The 20,591-nt window shown below is 37.4% G+C and overlaps 1 protein-coding gene across 1 annotated transcript; it reads right to left on the bottom strand.

Moving 5' to 3' along the window:
* Positions 1-9,408: 9,408 nt before the first annotated feature.
* Positions 9,409-15,590, bottom strand: LOC126630757 (patatin-like protein 6). Its single transcript, XM_050300925.1, has 3 exons — positions 14,113-15,590; positions 12,226-12,504; positions 9,409-10,290 (listed from the first exon to the last, which is right to left on the bottom strand). Exons 1-2 carry the CDS (start codon positions 15,277-15,279, stop codon positions 12,235-12,237), a joined length of 1,437 nt encoding a protein of 478 aa, XP_050156882.1. The 5' UTR covers positions 15,280-15,590; the 3' UTR covers positions 9,409-10,290; positions 12,226-12,234.
* Between the last annotated feature and the right edge of the window lie 5,001 nt (positions 15,591-20,591).

Raw genomic sequence — 20,591 nt, 5'->3', positions numbered from 1 at the left:
GATATTTTATCGGGTTTTTAATGGATGATCCAATAACGACCCAACTCGTTAACAAGTAGACCCAAAATCCGTTATTGTCGTATAATTTCGTGTCAAGTTAATGAGTCATGTAAAAAATTACTACGTCTAATTATGATCTTACATAAAATGTAATTTCTAAAAGAATCACGCTAACATGAGACGCTCACACGAAAAATTGTATGACTTTTAACTAAGTGGTTTACGTATTGTTTATCAAGCTCCGCGTGAAAGGAGCTACAAAGCCAAATTACCATGGAGATTAATTAGGTTTTGATGATTGATCATTGCTATGTCTCAAGAAAGGTTATGGAAAAGCGAAGAGTCAAAAGAGAGGATTCACTTTTCTTTTCATAAGTAGGCCGGAAAGGTAAGCATTGGGTAATGGCTAGGGATTAGACATTGAATATTAATTAAAATGCAAAAGGGCAGCCACGGCCAACGTCGCAATATGCTTTGGTTCATGTGAAACTTAATTTGGTTGAACAAGATTAGGTGCATCCTCGAGTGCAATTTCTTGTGTACGACTAACAAATTCTCGTGATACGCTTATCATAATTGAAAACGTTCATTTTTTTTAAAATTAAATCAATTAAATTAGAGATCGTTTAATGGTTCATAATATCAAGCAAATCAATGGTTCGGTAACAATTCCAACGCTCATAATAAACCGTTCATTTATTTAACACATATGGATTACCAAACGAAACGTCAATTCATTTTTGTTTTTAATTTTACATGGTAATTATTGGACGATTCTGGTTGTGACATAAGCAACAAGAAAATTTGTTAACACAAATAGGTAGACAAGGAGAGCATCCGAGGGTGCACCGATTCGACTTGGTGGGTCAATGATTGGTTAATTTTCACCAAAGCCAACTTATGCGGAGTAATATTGATCTAATCAACCCTTTTGGCTTCAAGTTGTTGTACTAATTGTGTTGAAATTTAGTTAAACTGGATGCTTGCTTGAACTTAAAACCTGTGTAATTTTCTTGCCATGTAGTAGTCAGCAGGTGGGGAAGTTCTGGAGATAAAGTAGCAAAATATTGTGGCCACAGTGATAAGATGCCCACACTAAAGAGTAAGGTTTTTTATTTATTTATTTTTATTTATTTATTTATTTATTAACAAACGATATTATTTACACTAAGGAATGGGGAGTGAGTTAAGCCTCACAATCGTCGAGCCATAATAATGTGGTTCAAATTCACCTATGGCAGGAACCGAACCTAAGACCTCTCATGTACAAATGAAGAGAAATACTACTAGATTATAGTACTGAGTGAAACTAAAGATGTAGTTTTAAGGAGGGCAGAAGTTACCTACAAAAGATTGATTACCACAAGTAAATAATTTTGAACAGGTAGTGATGGTTGCATGAGGTTTCAAAAGTTTACTTTCTTTTTTAAGGGAACTTTATTGGACAACTTTCTTTGGTCTTGAGAGATTTAGAGAGAGGAGGATCCTCTTTTTCCAATTGAGTAACACATTTTGAAATCCTTGGTCATGAGATAAAGTGGCATGGATGAAAAACAACTTACATTTTGCTATCAACTGTACACTTTTTCTCAATGTTTGCTTTTTGGCCTTTTGATCGATCAAACAACTGGTTCCCCCTCAAACTTAATAGTTGGTCTAAACACAAAGGATAGGGATAAAAAATACGTGGCATATGTACTCGGTGACACGACAAAACTTATCCAGTAAAGATGAATATTGCGTATAATATAAAGTTTATAAACAGTTGTGAAAACTATTTATAAGCTTTATAAGTTTCATCTCTCACAAATTACTTAAATCCTTTCTGGTGCATTTCAACGAGTGACTTTGAATCTCATAACAGAACTAAAGAAATCACAAATGAAGAAATCAATGGAAGCAAGAAAGGCTCGAAAGCTTAGAGAGAGAAAGAGAAATGAGAGTTCGTTATTTTCTGAAATGGTTTTACACACTTCTTACATTGTTATCTTCGCATATATATAGCTTGAGAATACTAATAGATTATCCTTACCATTCTAGCTATCTTGATAGAATAGTTATAACAATAATAACCACAGCTACCAAGTCACCAATCTTTAACTATAAATCTGCCATGTCATTAGTGAGCTGCCAAGTCATCAAGTCATATGCTATAGTCAACATCTCCCTTCAATCGCAGCTAGGATTTCCTAGTTGCATATTGTAATAATGCTTAACAAACAAAGGACTATGTGGACCCCTTCTCAAAATATCAGTTGTTTGATCATCCGTTGGAACATACACTACCTCCAAGTCTCCTTGTTGAACTCTATCTCGCACGAAATAATAATCTGTGTCCAAGTGTTTTATCCGAGAATGAAACATTGGATTTGCACATAATGATATTGCAAACATATTATCACATTGAATTAGAGGAGGATTAGGAAGAAATACATCCAGGTCTTTCAAAATATATCTCACCCAACTAATGTCTGCAGCAGTATGTGCAAGAGGTTTGTACTCAGCTTTTGTTGAGCTCCTTGAAACTGAGCTTTGCTTCTTAGATTGCCAAGATATAGGGTTATTTCCAAGAAAAACAACATACCATGTCACTGATCTTCATGTGTTAAGGTCTACAACCCAATCTGCATCTGGATGTAGTCATTTCTACATTTGCTAAGTAACAAATTCCAGATTGAATTATCCCTTGAAGATATCTTAATATCCGCTTTACTACCCCAAAATGTACCTCAATTGGTGTAGTCATGAATTGACACACTGAATTTACTACAAATGCAATATATGGTCGTGTGAAAGTCAGATATTGCAGAGAACCAACTATACTTCTACAAGTGCTAGGATCTTGTAAGGGATTGCCTTCAGTCATAAGCATTGAGGTATGAGGCTTGCAAGGGGTTGCTGCATGCTTACAAGATTCCAAACTTGCTTTATGAATAAGATCTTTAATGTATTTTGCATGATTCACAAAGATATCTCCATTCTCTTTGTAATGTACTTGTAGACCAAGAATGAATGTGAGTTTTCCCAGATCCTTTAAATCAAAGACTTCAGATAGTTCTTGAACAACCTGATTAATCTTCAAATTATTTGAGCATATGAGGATTATGTGATCCACATATAACAACAATGTAACAATGTATGAACCATCCTTCTTCATGAACAAACTTGTATATGATAAAGATGCATGAAACCCCATTTCAAGAAGGTAACTTGTGAACTTGGAGTTCCATGCTCTTGGTGCCTTTTTAAACCATATAATGACTTTATCAATCAAACATGATTAGGGTAGTTAGGATCAACAAACCCTTGTGGTTGTTTCATGTAAACATCCTCTTGCAAGTCCCCATGAAGAAAATCATTTTTTATGTCCAGTTGCTTTAAATCATAATGATTCATTGTAGCAATAGCTAAAAAAATTCTCAATGTTGTATGTCTCACAACATGACTGAAAGTTTCTGAATAATCCACACCATGTTCTTGTGAAAAGCCTTGTGCAACTAGCCTTGCCTTAAACCTTGATACACTGCCATCTAGATTCTTTTTCACTTTATAAACTCATTTACTTCCCACAATTGCCCTGTCATCAGGTATAGGAATTAAACTCCATGTCCCTTGTGCTCTTAAAGAATCTTACACATCTTGCATAGCTTGCTGCTATTGTGGTATGCTAGAAGCTTTTCTAAAGCTTGATAGCTCTGCTATATCAGTATTTTGAATAACAAAAGAGAAACCCCCAATGAATAGTTCTTCTTCACATAATTGTAATGACTGTAACTCTGGAAATGTAGCTAGTAAAGCTGCATAATTCTTCTTATCAATTGCCCCACTCTTCAATCATGTTGTCATGGGATGATTTGAAACTGAATTTACCACAGAGGTTGACCTCTAACTGAGAATTATGATGGACATGCACCAAGGGTGATATTGTTGAATCTGGAATAGAGTGATGATGATGATGAGGAATTTCATTTTCCGAAAAATCTTGCATTTTTGAAGAATCATAACTATATGAACTTGATTGTAGTTGATCATCTGGTACAATCACAACCTTAGCTTCTTGAGAATTCCCATAGTGTGATATGGATACATCATTGACACTTGGAATTGGAAACTGAACCATAACTATATGTTGTCTAGAACACTGTGAATGTGACATACCATTTGCTTCTGAAACATGTTTCTTTTTACATGGATACACAGTCTCATCATGAATAACATGCCTAAACAATATCAACTCTTCATTCTGCTCATTATAACATATTACCCTTTTATATCTAGCAGCATATCCAAGAAAAACCCTCTGAGTTGACCTAAATTGTAATTTGTTTGCATTAAAAGGTCTAAGAAATGGATACACAGCAGTTCCAAATTTTTTGAAGTGATTAACTTCAGGTACTTTTCCAAAAAAAAAACACTGATAAGGTGACTTCATTTTTAATACTTTGCATGGCATTCTGTTAATCAACAAGGTTTCATGAGCACATGCATGATACCAAAATTTTGGTGCTAGATTAGCTTCTGCCATAAGTGTGATGGCAGTCTCCACAACATGCCTATGTTTCTTCTTAACAAAACCATTTTGCTGAAGGGTATATGAACATGAAACCATGTGTTTAATTCCTCTATTTGCCAAGAAATCACTGAACATTTGACTCATAAACTCTGTTCCATCATCAGACTGAAAACACTTTATGGAGGCATTAAATTGAGTTGATACAAAGGCATGGAACTTCACAAAAATAGCAAAAGCTTCTAATTTATTAACCATGGGAAAAATCCATATGAATCTTGAATATTCATCTACAAAATTCATATAGTATCTATACCTCTCTATAGACTTTGTTAGAGACGGACCATATACATCAAAGTGGATCTTATCAAACATATTTCTAGTCCTATCTTGTTTTACAGGAAATGGATGTCTACTCATTTTGCCTTGAATACAGGATTGACACATAGACATACATGAACTAGAATTTGTACTAACTAATATATCTGAAGCTTTAATCATAGCAATTAATATCTCCTCAGATGAATGTCTAAGCATTTGGTGCCAAACTGAAGCATGAACCTTCTTTCCCAGAAAAGCAGCACAATTACTCAACTTTGCAGCAAAACTATTTGAAAATGTATTGACTGGTATCTTGAACAATTCTCCATCATCACTTTTTCCTTGGTATAAAATCATCATCACTCATTCCTTGGTATAAAATCACCCTTGTGGCCTTGTGCTGTATAAAAAAAGGTCACATCATCATAGATAAACCAACAAGCATTATCCTTACATAATTTCTTAACTGATAGTAAATTAACAGTGATCATAGGTACATGCAAAATATTGTGTAATATGAAGGAATGATGTGATGATGTAGGAATAATTGAGGAGCCTAGATGCTTAACTATCAAACCTTCCCCATTTCCAATTATGATCTTGTCATTCCCATTGTTTGCAATGGCTTGATTGAAATTATTAATATTGACTGTCATATGATGGGCATCTCATGTATCTATGATCCAAGTATCAAATGCAGAAAAACCATGACCATTTGATGCAGGTGCTTGTTGCAGTTCAATATTACCATGTGCAATCATTGCAGTCAATGAAGGAGGTGGTGAAGTCCCTTGATAGGTGAAATTGTTCTATGGTAGCATTCCAGTGCAACATGGCTTCTTTTCCCACATATTTGACACATTATAAACCTTGGAGAAGAGCCACCATTATCAGCTTTATGGTAACAATTAGGTGTAGTGTGGCCCTTTCTTGAACAGATTTAACATTATGGAGAAATTGCAGACTTGTAACTTGTGTTACCATTCCAATGCCTACCTTTTGTACCCCCATTTCCAGATAAAGAACCATTATTCCAAGAGTATGAATTTCTAGAATTCGAATTGCCATTTTGAGACTGTTTACCATTACCTGAGAAATGTCCACTATTGTTGCCATCCGTATTTCCATTTCTGTTGCCAAAATTTCCATTACCAAAATATTGTCTTGAATTAGTATTCCCATTATTAAACCTCCTATTGTTACCACAGAAATTTCCTCTTTGTTGGTAAGACCTATTTCCATTGCCAACATATCCATTTCCTCCCTGAAAACCAAATTGATCTCCATTATAATCTTGCTAACTTCTCTGAGTATTAGAACTTTCTCCATGTTCATAGCCCCCTTGAAATCTTTGAGAACGAGATCTTTCTCCTTGTACCACCATTGCAAACATAGGTGTACTCAGTGAATGCATTCTTGATTCAATGCTTGTTTCAGCCCCAAACAGTTGTGCTCGAAAATCTTTCAAAGACAGTTGTTTCTCTAGCAAGAATCACTGTATTGATCATCTCAAAGTCAACAGGTAGTCCTAATAGCACAACAATCATATAGTCATTATCATATACCTTTTCACCAGCAGAAATTAGTTGATCCCTTATAGCCTTCAAATTTAACATAAACTTCTCAACAGATTCTCAACCTTTTTGTGAAGAATAAAACTCAGTCTTCAATTGATTAATTCGAACCATAGAAATAAATACAAACCTTTCATGCAGGCATGTCCATGCTTCTTAGGAAGTCTTACACCCAATGACATACTCCATGGCATCATCAGACAAAGTTGCAATCATTAAACTGAGCAATGCCAAATCCTTCTTTACCCAATTCTTATATGCTGTTGTGACTTCTTTTGTAACACCAGTTTCTGTATTGATTACAAACCTTGGAGGACAAGGTCATTACCCTATAAAGTAATCAAACAGATCATATCCCCTTAGCACCGATTGGAATTGATAACTCCACTTAACAAAATTGTCATCTTAGAGTTTCACCGTAAACATACCCAATAATCCTTCAATCTTCACCGACTCAGACATTGTTGAATACCAAGAAAATGTTTTACAAACCAAGCACAAGAAATTCCCAGAAAATTCCTTCAAACAAACTTCTGAATGACACTACCCTTTGGCTTCGGCCTTATGAAATGTAGAAAAACCCAGAAAAACTACAACAAACCTTTGAATGTTCCTTGCAACTTCGGCTTTAGCCTCTGAAGTGCAAAAAATCAACAAATCTTCAATCTTTAATACAGAAGAATGGCTTTGGCATCGGCCTTTAATTCATCAAGAAAATATATGCTAAACCCAAAAATCTTCTCACTTAAACATTTAATCGAACATTTGATAGACTGAAAAACCAGAAAACAAGAACTAATTAACCTGAGAAAATCTACAACCTTGAACTTCGAATAACACTGAAATCTTGAACGCGTGAGATGAATCCACCCAGAAATCCTTCCAAGAAGCACAACGAAAAACAGTCCTAAGATCTTACCTCGGCGAGTGATACCATCATAACAAAACTAAAGAAATTACAAATAAAGAAATCAATGGAAGCAAGAAAGGCTCGAAAGCTTAGAGCGAGAAAGAGAAATGAGAGTTTGTTATTTTCTTAAATGGTTTTACACACATCTTACATTGTTATCTCAGCATATATATAGCTGGAGAATACTAACAGATTATCCTAACCATTCTAACTACCTTGACAAAACAGTTATAACAGTAATAACCACAGCTGCCAAGTCATCAATCTTTAACTTTAAATCTACCATGTCATCAATGAGCTGCCAAGTCATCAAGTCATCTGATATAGTCAACAGAATCTACATATAACTTAGGCTAAATTATTTATGAATACACTACAAAAATTAGACAAACATACTTAATGAGTGGTTAAGGAAAATTTCAAATGATACCATGAAATATGTCACTTGTAAGTCCTTAATTTATTGCCTTTCCTATCCATTTGTAGTATTTTAGTAATATCTTTGTAGTAACATGTTGATTGGTCGCGTTCTTATAGTAACTGACACGCCCCAATTCGGAATGTCCACATGTCCATTCGAGTCGTGATATGCTGGCCGACGTCGGGAGGGTGACAAAGCCATAAAGTATGGTTGATGTGTAAAAGTTTGGATAAATTTAAGTTTTAAATAAATAAACTATACTTTATGGCTTCATCACCTTCACAGTGTCACCCAGCACATCACGACTTGAATGGATACGTGGACATTCAGGGTCGGGGTGTGTCAATGTGGTATCAGAACCAAGGGGCAGGCCTGTACTGACACCCGATTGGGTGTGTCCCCTTTGGCCCCATGTGTTAGGTGAGTCCTAACTTGGCTCCACTTGGTTGCCAATATGGATCTCCCACGTGTGACCCGCTAATTGAGTCTCACGTGCAGGGGCATGTTGAGTATCCTACATCTGATGGGGAGAGAAAGAAAAAGGAGTTTAAATATGATTACCCTACTTTAACTAACACCGAGGTCTATTGTGATAAAACCCCACAACTAACAATTTGGGCAGGTGGCAACTATCAAGTTGAGGACAATATCAGTGTTGTTGAAAGTGGGGCCCTCAGCCCGTCTCTTTGAAAATTTACAACATGATATCGTTTCTTAGTACGTTAAAGTCTCCAAACTTAGGAGAAGAGAACTTGAATTCGCTCACATCAGTATAATTACTTTCATGCCTATTATTATCGCTTCAAAATAATTATCAACTTTTTTAGTGTCAAATCACAACTCTATTTTTGTTCTTTTGTTTTGGTCTCAACTCATATATTTTAGGATTACGATTTTATTACATTAAACATTATAATAAATGTAAAAGAAAACAATAACATAATTAACAAACTGCATTTAATAATCAATTAAAAACAATTTGAAGCTGCTGTCAATTTTTGACTTACAATCTACGTCATGCCACATTAGATTTGACTTTTCAATTAAAAATATTGTTACTGACTTTTTTTTTTTTTTTTTGCTGTTAATATTAAGTTAGATATTTTGACATCCGTACTCTGAAACGATCGCCCATGTATAGGTTTAGGTAATGGATTCTGGTGTGGACAGTGGAATAGGATTCTCTTCGGATTCTATTTGTGGGGATTTGAAAGATCAATTAATTGTATATGTTCATCATACATTATGCGGTTAGAAATTATTTAAAATTTAAAATTTAAAATTAAATATAAATAGTAACAAATGAAAACTGACCGCACGATATACGATAAACAGACACTATTGATTGATTCTCCCGATTCCCACAAAGAAGATCCGGATAAGATCCTTGTCCGTGGACAGTAAGTGTTGAGTGTGTGATGATACAACAAATATTTGGGTCTGAAGAAAATCTTCACTTTCATTCTATTAAAAGTAGCGAAAGAATGTGTTCATTGCAGCCACGCTGACCTTTCTCCGTGAAGAATACACAAGTCCTGTGCAGATATCATGACAAAAGAATTTCAAACTGGACAACCCTTTCCATCTATTCTTTAAAGTCATTAATGTCAAAAACTTAAATCGTGCCGATACACCGTATTATAACGTCTTGTGTCAATTAAAAACCGTCACATAAAAAAGTCATACAAGACATTATATTATTAGCACTCAACATCACAATAACAGCGTATTCATCCCATAAAACTGAAAGAAAAAGTGAAGAATTCAACGGCCACCAGAACAAAACAACCAAACCAAACACTTATTTAAATTACAAAAAATGTACATAAAAAGTTGAAACTTTCTTATAACGATTCTGCAACTTCAAAAATAATACACTTCTTCAACATCCAGGAAAAACAAAAGAATACTACTTTTCTCCCCTGAACCCTAGAAAGCCCCACCCATCAACAACTAGAAGGACCCCCCCACCCCCACCCTACCCATGAGAGATGGATATGGTCAGTTGCTTGAAAAATATAAACCACACCCTGAAAATTACTCTTCCCAACCACACCCTCAAAATTACAAAAAGCCGAAGGCAGACAAATAGCTTTGACTATTTTTTCAACTCTGGATCTTCCACAGTTGTATAGGCCATATAGGGTAGCTAGCCCACCACCCCTCAAGTTTCTTGAGACAAGGATGAAAAGACAAGAAATGGAAAAACATCTGGGGGAAAAGTGAAAAACACAAAAAGGAAAAGGGTATGGGAAGAAATTAAAAAAAAATGGAAGCAGATTTTCCCACCCATGATGAGCACTCAATTTTTGAAACTGAAAATTTGGTATCTCAAAAGCTTTTGAAGCTCTCTCACTTTGGTCCCTTGCCATTGTATAAAGGTAGAGACTGTGGGAGACCACAAATGCATGCCCTCTGCCAGGCAAACAAATCCCACTCAGATCTCTCCCCTCCTCCCGGACCCCCACCCCTTTCTACAAATAGCTACTAGTCCTTTTCACCTTACTCTTCTCCTGTTTTTTCCTCCTCCTTTTGATGATGTCTCTCCATTCTCCTGCAATATTTGGGACAAAATATTTACTGTGATGGTTCACATCTACAGGCAAAAACATACATTTGAATTGCATAGAGTTAAATGATTTGCACTTCAATTTTTCCAAGTCATATGTTCAAACTGAAGGACGTTAATGTTTCATGCTAAAATCAATTGGTAATAAAGGGAACGAACCAACACCTTATAAACCGTTACAAGATTTCTTAATTTTCTGATGCGAGACTTCTTTTCTTCTACGTACTCGTACAAACTAACTACAAGTACAACTTGGAAAAGTAAAAGGAAACAGAGAGAATAGTTTGAACAAAGAAGAGGATTGATGAAAGAACCAATGTAAAACTTTAGAAATTTGACCAATTTGGCTTTTTCCACAGGTTTTACCCCTTGTCTGTTAAAACTTAAGAGTTAGTTGGGAGATGTACTGACACAACTTGCTAGTCCTTTCTGGTTACCAACCCTTAACACTTCTTACCCCACAGGTTTACCCCCATGTAGTTAATCCCATGTGATTTTCCGTACAATTATTTACCGTCTAAAACTCCTTCAACGAAATTATCCTCATCCTATGAATCCTAACAAAACTTCTATCATGCTCCAGTGTATCCTATGCACAGCAATTTTCGACCGTTAAAGCACGGTCCTAATCCTCTAGGCTCTACCTAACACATAGGTCTTAAAATTGATTGATGAAACAATGCCTCAAGCATATGGCCCCAATAACTTGTACACGAAATAAACATTTCAATCTATGTCTATGTTAGGAGACGGTTTTCATCGAGCATTAAAAAAGTTATGGACCGCGAAGCACTACGTGTACAGAATCTACAAACATTGATGCATTAGTGAAATAAAAAATCAGTTCAAGGAATGAATTGCTTATTTCGTGCACTGCATTGAAGTAGTTTTAAGAAGTTGAATGTTCCAGTTCTAAACTGGCTAGTTGGATGAGTTCTTCACCCAAATAGGCATTGTGTAAATGTGTGGGGCAATGCCATTGCAACACAGCAACCCAAAACATTCAAACTAAACATTTGCACGGATGGAGGCAGAAGAAGCAACCCTTTTTCTTTTTTCCGGACTACGGACATTGCCCTTAGGAATTAGGACCACAAAGATTTGATTCCCTGACAAAATGACCACAATACCCTTCCCTTCCATGCCTATACAAAAACTTAAAAGTGTCGGTACGCCGACAGCGGATGGGGCTCTAAGCATTCATCTTCTTTTTTTTTTTTTTTTTTTTTTTTTTTACCTTTGTTTTTTGTTTTGGTTCCTTGTATTATATACAACAACAACCTGGTTGTTGTAAAGGAGGAAGAAAATGACAGGTCTAGGCCACAGAGAAACAAAAGTTTGAGAATTTTCAATGCATACGTGTCATGGCACCTAATTATTCCATGTCTGTAACCCTATTTGCTAACATGGAATACCAAAGAAATGATAAGATGGCATGTAAACATTATTAGTGGAACCCCTAATCTTTTTTTTAATTTAGTTTAATTAATAATATGAATCCCACCAACAACATTTCTTATTTTAATTTGTTAATACTGTGCATGCCTAGCAGGCTAGCATGATATGATTAAAAAGCAATTAGGGGCTAAGACATTCTGCCACTCCAACAGTGTCACAACTACAGAAAGTACTTGTTCTAATTATGTTCTGACAACCAATCATATAGCAGATCTACCTAAATTTCATGACTTTAAGAGTTGTTTAGTCAGCATGCGTCAAACTCAAATGCAATACATGAGTCCCACTCATTTGAACCGTAAAATTAGTATTATTTTTTAACCGTTACATCTTTGGTTCGAGAATAGAATACCCTTGAGCACCATTATCACAAGACAAGTTCTGTTTTCTTCAAATTTATGAGGTCTGAGCACAACATGAATATAAATGAAAATTGGTATAAACGGAACAAAAAGCACGTACCCTTGAGTTCTAACTTGTTTTGGGAGCAGCTTGCTTGAAGGCAACAGTGGGAGCTATTCTGCAACTCCTCCTCTGATGCTCGAGCACCAGTTCTCCGGCAAACCAATCGAGCTTCTCGAAATTGCTCTGCTCGCCGATCCTCTTACCGCCAAAGAGCACCGATTCAACATTCTTCTGTTTCAGCATTTCCTCTGCCACTCCTACCAGCTTCTTAACGTTGTTAGGACTCGGGTCTGTATCTACATTTGGCCCGCAACGTCCTAAGCTTGTCCCATTTGCCTAACATATTACAAGTAAACATCCAGTTATTAACCATTTTTGAAAAACTAATTTCTGAATTGGTCCAGAACATAGACATGCACACCCACTTAGAAATTTAGAATTCAACCACAGTTGGTGCCTAAATTATGATATTCCAAACAAAATAAACAAGAATTTGTAAAAACAGATGCTTTGCTCAAATTTAATATTAAAATTTAAAACCAAGATATGCACAAATTTGGAAAGGTTCAATAGCTAATAAAAAAATGTCCAACTGTTTGAAAACAATTTGGATTTGGGTGGCAGCTCCAAATTCCAATTTAGGACCACCTTGAAAATATACCATGATGGAAAACAGAACATGGCAAAAAGTTGTGGGTCAATTACAATAACCTTTTTTTATCCAAGAGTTAGAAAAAAGAAAAACATTGCAATTAAGTCCATTTCATTTTCTAAAATTGAGAGAAACGACCACAGTCAAATTAAAGGGAAACCCCACATCTTTTTATAGCATTAAGAATTTAAGATTAACATAAACTGCAACTTAAATAGTCTGAATATATATGGTTTGGAGCTAACTACAAAAAAGGGTGTTAATTAAGGTTTAAGTAAATTGTGAACCCATCTCTCCAAGCATTTCTACTTACTTACTAGTTACTGCAATAATACAGGTTCAGAAATCCACACAGTAACACAGGTCAAGATTGGTCCAACTTTCCACAGCAGGGGAAAATAAAGGCTGACAAATTAAGGTAAAAGAAAGGGGAAAGTAAAAAAAAAAAAATGGACCACTGCCCCAAGAAGCAAGCTTCAAAGGTAATAAAATTTAAAGCTAAGAAAACAGAAAACAGGGGAAAATCATCAACTTTCTCAGGGAAAATCAATGGGATGCAATTGCAGTGGGACCAAAGTTGCTAAGTAAAGCAAAAAAAAAATTAAAAGCCAAGAACCGAGCCAATTTACTGAGACAACCCGTCAACTTTAGGCTTTAGGCCTTAGCTGTTCTACAAAGACAGAAAGTCCTAATCAGCTAACCTACTCCGGACCAACCAAAACCCCTTCCCTCTCGGTCCTTGAATCGAATCGAAAAAACAAAACCAGAGCTCTCTCAAGCTCACACAGGGCGTATCCCTATTCGTATATCGCCCGTCACGTGACGCGAGACGGTAACATGAAAGACAAAAAGAGGTGTTTTCCGCGCACTACCAAAAGTTTGCGAAACGTAAGTGTGCGGAAATCATTTTTCGGTGATAGCAAAATTTTGCTTCATTTGGTCTGCGCACTTGCAGCATAGCAACATTTTGGATCGGCAATGCCCCCCACAGCACTCCACACGGGGCCAAAGATTTTACGTTACAAAACGCCCGCATTTAATTGCATGAAAGCGAGACCCATGCCCCCGGCGCAAGTTAGCGCCCTATATACGTGTGTGTCTACACATTTTACATGTCGTTCTTGGCAGTGCCCAGCCTGGCTAACAGTGTCGTCTCGTAGTCAGTTGCAACAGAAACGGCAAAAATACAGCCAAACCTCGAAAATTTAACTCCGTGACAAAAAAACAGAATTAAAATTGGGAATTAAATGCGCGCAATGCGCACGTTAGCAAAGGTGTGGCGTGTTTCGTACCTGAATGCGCACGTAGTTGCTGCTCCCGGACTGAACAAACGCCATGGCGACGGACTGGTCTACCAGGTCGGATGACCCGTCGCCGGCGATTCGGGCCATGGGCCGGGCCCATTCCTTGGCTCGCCACTTCTTCACTTGCTCGTACTCGTACCTCGCTTCTTCCAGAAACTGGCCGCTTCCTATGGAAAGGACCATTATGTCCTCGACCCCTCGCACGAACGGGAACTCCTGCTTGTTGTGCAGGACGTGCGTGATCGCCGCCGCGGTCGGGTTGCTCATGGCCAAGCCGCCGTCCACGGCCAGGCACTTGGTATGCTTGTTGACGGACTGCATTTGGACCGGTTCGAAGACTCCCGGCTCGGCTGACGTGGCGCGGCAGACCTCCCAGAGGTGGAAGTCGTAGCTGTCGGTCTCAAGCGCGTCGGCCCTGGAGAAGAGAAACGGCGCCGTACTGGAGAGGTCGTAGCACGGAATTAGAACCGGCTTGAGCGTGTCTTTCAACGTCAAGGTCCTGTCGTCGTCGACGAACGCCTCTTTCATCACTTTTTCCAAACCGGCCGTGGCTGACCCCGTTGAACCCGAGCCCGAACCAGAACCTCGAATGAGGCGACGCAGAAAACCGGGGGAGGAGGCGGAGGTGGAGGAGCGGTTATTGTTGAACAAGCTCTTCCCGTGATCGGAGAGGAAGCGCCACGTGTCATCGGCCTTGAAAATCGGGCGGGCGTGGTCTCTAGTGGCAAAGAGCATGGCGGCGAATATACCTCCGACGCCAGCTCCAGTGGCGACGTCGAAGTAATCGGCGATTCTGGCGTCCGGATTCCCCGATTTCTGCTTCAACGCTTGCTCAAGATACGCCAAGGCCTTTCCGGAGAGAATCCCTCTCATTCCTCCGCCGCCGTCGATGCTGAGAATGCAGATTTTACCCCTCTGGTTTTTGATCGCCGCGACGCCATTTTCAGATTGGGGCTGAACGCCCACCAGCTGGGCGGGGTCGGGTTTGGAGTCGGGGACCGGCGTGGGGGACGGAGAGACCTGTTTGGGAACCCAGAGCTTCTGATCGTCGTAGCCAAACAGGAACTTGCTCTCCAATATCGAGAATATCTCGTAGCTCAGCTTATCCGTGTCAATGCTCGGCTCCTGCATTTCGGTCCGAGTCGAATTCATCATCGCCGCCGTCGTCCTCCCCCAAAAAAATGATCAAAATTTCGCCAACCAAAAATCTCGGTTTAAAATTTTCTATATTGATCAGACAAAAGGAATGAATTTCACCGCCATTTTATTCAAGTCTCCGAGAAGGAAAATAAGAGGGAAAGAAGGGGACGAAACGAGGTCGTTTGAAGACGAAGAAGGGAAAGAAGGCACGCCAACAAAGCAGCATGAAAAGCTCAACCAACGCGAAAAACCAGAAAAGCCAACGAATTGCAGAGGAAGAAGAAGAAGAAGAGGAGCTAAAACGCAGAGCTCTGCAGACTCGCAGAGGATGTCCGTTTTTTTATATACCCCTTTTATTTTTTTATTCAAATTAAATAAATATCAATCACGAGACGATGTCGTTTTTCGTTTCACCCCTAGTAGGTGGTTATTTTACCTTGTTTTTTACCCTGTCCATTGGGACAGGGACGGTTGAGGCCGTTGGTTTTGCTCGTCTCGTTTGATCGGACGGTCGGGAGTCCGCGGAGTTCTGTTCGTCCGTGATGAACGGTCAATTGGGGGTTAAAAAGAAAATTTCCATCTTTCGCGCCCTTGTCGGAACCGCGTGGGCCCCGGCGCGCCACATCCGTCGGTGAGAGAATGGAGGCGCACACGCACTACTGCCGATGCTCGTCTCCCCCTTCTGTTTTCCATTAGGGTCTAAATTAGAGCTTTTTCTGTGACAAATTTGACCCTGATTAGGCTGGTGTTGTGGGTGCCCACTCGTGTTTTTACGTGCTGACGTTTAACATGGGTTCCCGTTGTTGGTCAATGGGATTTCCATTTCCTTAGTACGACGGTAAATAGTGAATAGTAAATACCACTGTTTGACACCATATGAACTTTTGAAATTTAATTTAACTGTTGGTATTGCATATCAATATATGAAATTAAGGATTTAAAAAATATTGCAGAAAATAAATATTTGAATTTAAAACACATGTTAATGCAAGTCGTGGATTGTTATGGTGAAAAGATATTTTTTCTTTAACATACTGCGTTTTGAGGCTTTTTTCCTGAGCACACTGCGTACTGAAGTTAGGCGTTTTCCCTCCATTTAGTATAGCTTTAGAATATTAATAATGGATGGTGTTGTTCGCGAGAAATTTTTTGTTGTAACGGGAATACAAGTGACACACCACGTGTTTTAATAGAAGTGCTGGAAAATTTTATTTTTTAAGTTATTAACTTTTTAGCACACATATCTCACCATTTGTATAGTGACACGTGGTGTAGCATCCCGTGTATCGATCACACTGAAAAATCTCTCGTTGTTCGCAACCTAATTTTATCTCTGACACATCTTTGCTAATCTATAGTCATAAATCTTCTTCAATTTTCCGACGACTAAAATTAAGAAAGATATATAAACGTAAAAATTGATGTGTGGTACTCTAAAAATTCATTGGTCGAAAAGACTTGGGAACAGTGAGCTCTGCTTGCCGATTGGGTTGGACAATTACTCGAAGATAGGAGGTAGATTGTCTACCCTCCTGTTTGGATGCTATTCGCATCCCCTCCTATTTGTACGATCACGGTTAAGTCACGTCAACATTTTATATTCTTATTGTTTTTTATCTTATTATTTTTATAAAAAAATTAATATAAAATGTTGACGTAGCTTAACTGTGACCGTACAAAATAAGAAGGAATGAGAAGGGCACCCAAATAAGAGGGCAGACAATCTGCCACCCAATTACTCTCATAGGGTGAAAGGTGAATTTTACAACTGTCACTGTAATAAGTAATATTAAATATAGAAATAGTGGATAACATTTGTTACTTATTAGCAATAAATTAATAAACAACAAAAAATCACAGAGGTTTTTTTCTTTCTTTTTATTTATTTATTTTGTCGTATAGGATGGAGACAATTGGTTTTGGGAAGTTGACCGAGTGATCACCGATTAACCACGACCATGTTTGGGTTGCCCCTCCGGTTATGCCAAGTTTCACAAGCACTCTAGGTTTCTTCTTAAAAAGTAAAGCGATATTTACACATTTTTTTACTTTTTATATATTCTCGTTAATTATTAGTCATTGGTCTTCGGCATAAACAAGATAAGCACCTTCTTGAAAAAAAACAAAGTGCTCTCTATTATTATCGCAATTGGACCTGGTAAACGTTTGTTTTGCTTGTGCCGTTTTGGTGTTATACGTGATATTTTAATAGGTCATGTCGTGTCAAACTCGTTATCTTAATGAGTTCTTAACATGTGACACAATAACGATCTGATTCGTTAACATGTTTTGTTTTATGTAAGGTTCACTTATAACGACGCAACCCATCAACGAGTTGACCCGCAACCACTATTCTAAAAAAGGAAAACAAATGAAAAAAACTTGAAAACTTTGAGTTTTAATGACAATGACAAAATAAAGGATAAAGTGAATAATAACATGATTAACATTTTAGTGTAAAAATGTTATTTTTCATTAAAGTGAACAATATCGAAAACTTTTCGTTAAAATTCTCTTCTAAAAATCTATCCCTTGCTCTGTCTAGACCCCACCTAAGCATTAGGCACATGGTCACCGCTCCAAAATTTGCTAATCAAAACCGAACAAAAAAGTTTGGGTTTCGATACTTTCGGTTTTGGTAATTTTCGTTCGTGGTATTCGGTTCAGAAAATGTTATCCGTACTTCCTAGTGTATATAGACAACTTAATTGCCGGGCTTGGATTACGTAAATCTATGTACTTTCTCACACTCTCTGACTTTTCATCGTTATCCAACTTGCAACATTGTAGTCGTCCTTGTACTAGAGGTGACCAAATGGATGAAATTAATCGAAACATGTTTAGTGTAATATTTTCAAATACAAAGCACACGTGTACGCAGAAAGCCAAGTTTTATTTATTCCGCCTTTTTTTCATAATAAAACTACAAGAAGGTTTTGTCAACTTGAATAAATTATTAACTTTTTTAAGTCAACACGAACAAAGGGTTTAATCTTTTGCACTTATTTTGTGTGTGGCATTTTTTTTTTTTTGTGAATAGGGGGACGACTAGTGATAAGTCATAGTTATCCACCATTTTCGGATCTGGAGAGGTTATGGAGAATTTCATCCTACCCGTAACCACAGTCAAACAGACTCACTAGCTCGGAGCATCAAACCCGGAACCTCTCACATTTTTGTGTTTATTGGGGAATCGAAATCCGCACCCTTACCTTTATGTGATTTTTCAGCGTGATGGTAATACGGATTGGTACACCCCCATATATCCGTATACAATTGAAGGGACACTTAAAAAAAAAAAAAAAAGACTTCCCTCCAATTATATAATACCATGTGGCATACCGCGTACTATCCCATATTTCGGTTACGCTAAAAAATTTCTCATTAACTTTGTTGTCATAAACTTAACATATTTCAATCGATTAGTAAAGCCACAGAAAGACCACATATGAAATGATTGCGGAAGATTTAACCTCGTGGACAAAAAATAATATTTACTTATGGTTCAAAAAACAGTCATTGCTTGAAAACCTCAAAAGGTGCTGATTGTGGAAGGAGGGCCAATCAAATTCAAAGCAGAAAAATGTGAAAAGGGGGAAAAAGTCTTTGAAAACAGTAATTTGCTTATGGAATTTTTGCCCCAAAAGCCTGAATTAGAGATTGATTAGCTTAGTTTGGCATAGTTCCTTCCTTTATGTCTCCTCCAAGAGTTGACAATTTTTATCTAATTAAATAATTTAATTAATTATTTGGTTGTTGATTAGGCAGTTCCCTTATGTATTATCGACATAAATATTTGTGATTTGTTTAATATAAGTAAGGGAAGGACAGTTTTAGTGTTGGTGTTCCACTAATACTCACAACACATCGTTTTAGTGTTCCACTTTTCCTTAATGCTTTTGCTTAGTGCTTGTAATCTACTACCATCATGTCTTTCATGAAGATAATACATCCAATTTCAAGCCCCTACGAGCAACATGGGTAGATGATCGACAATGTTGAAGGGAATTAACGTCATTATCGGTCATTCACATTGATCAATAGTCGATAATCATTAACTAAAGCAAACAATAGTTATTGGCAATCGTTTCCTTACAGTTACAACTAATAATCAAAACATGAAACAAATTATGATTATTTTACTAGTCGGGCAGATACATCAACAGTTAATAATCGCCTAATTTGAAGTAATTGACGGCTATTAGTATCTGTTATATCTTCTGAACCCTAAATTATGTTTCACTTTCGGAACACATTATATATGCCTTGATGAGTTGGGCTGTCATGTCCAATGGGCCCAAATACTTGACACTTATGGATATTTCGTTTATGGTTGGCTCGTCTAAGGTTGTTTTTCTCGTTGGGTCAAACTCTTACTCTTGGGCTAAAGTCCGTAAAAATTGGGGGCTTTCATATATATATTCAAACTAATTTCAATAAGAGTAGACTACTTTTTTTTTTTTTTTTTTTTTTAGTACATCGATATTTTTACATTAGGAGGAGAGGGAGTTCGGCTCAGCCACACAATGGGCTAAGACTTCTCACTTTCAAGTGAAGAGGAATGACACCAAATAAATTTAGAGAAAAACACGTCAAACCACACACTTTAAGAAAAACACCACTACTGAATTGATATTGAAGAATGACACCAAATTAAGGAACTTGCAAATTTAAAGAAATTTAGGCCAAATGAGGAAGAAACGGATGATAACAAGTTAGATTGATAGGAGGAATTAGAAATACAATATCAAATGCATGAAGGAGAGATTTCTACGTCAAAGACACTTATTAAGTTGCCATATGAGAACCAGTCTCACATGTTTTTGTAATGCAAGCTATCACGTGGTGCATTGCTAGGGAACCATTTTGCGCCACTTGGATTTTAGGCGAAAAAACCACTTGAAAAGCACTAATCAGACAAAGTTGTATCGATGTTTCAAACGTTAAAATACTCTTGAAAAGAGTGAGTCGTGTGCAAAACACGTACAAAGTTTTTAGATGAGAAAGTAGACGGAATTAGACTACAAGTGATACATTGTTTCAAACCTTTTTTTCTTTGTAAATTACAAATTGCAACACGTCCATAACTCAGATTATGACATGAACAAGTCGTACGACATTTTCAAATTTTATTGCAAATGCAAGTTTTTCGATATTTAGGAAGAACAATCAAATCAAAATTTGAATTAACAAGTATACGTTGATGTTGGTCTCCTATCTCACACTCTAATTTTTTCTAAATCAAAGAAAGCTTCTCCTGGCTGCAGCTCCATAGCGGCTCCGTATAATGTTAGCGCGGCGTTTCTTGTACACGAAGCCACCAAACC

The sequence above is a fragment of the Malus sylvestris genome, chromosome 1, assembly GCF_916048215.2.
Source record: "Malus sylvestris chromosome 1, drMalSylv7.2, whole genome shotgun sequence".
In the NCBI taxonomy this organism is placed as follows: Eukaryota; Viridiplantae; Streptophyta; class Magnoliopsida; order Rosales; family Rosaceae; genus Malus; species Malus sylvestris.
This window is presented reverse-complemented; position numbering and strand designations above follow the sequence as displayed.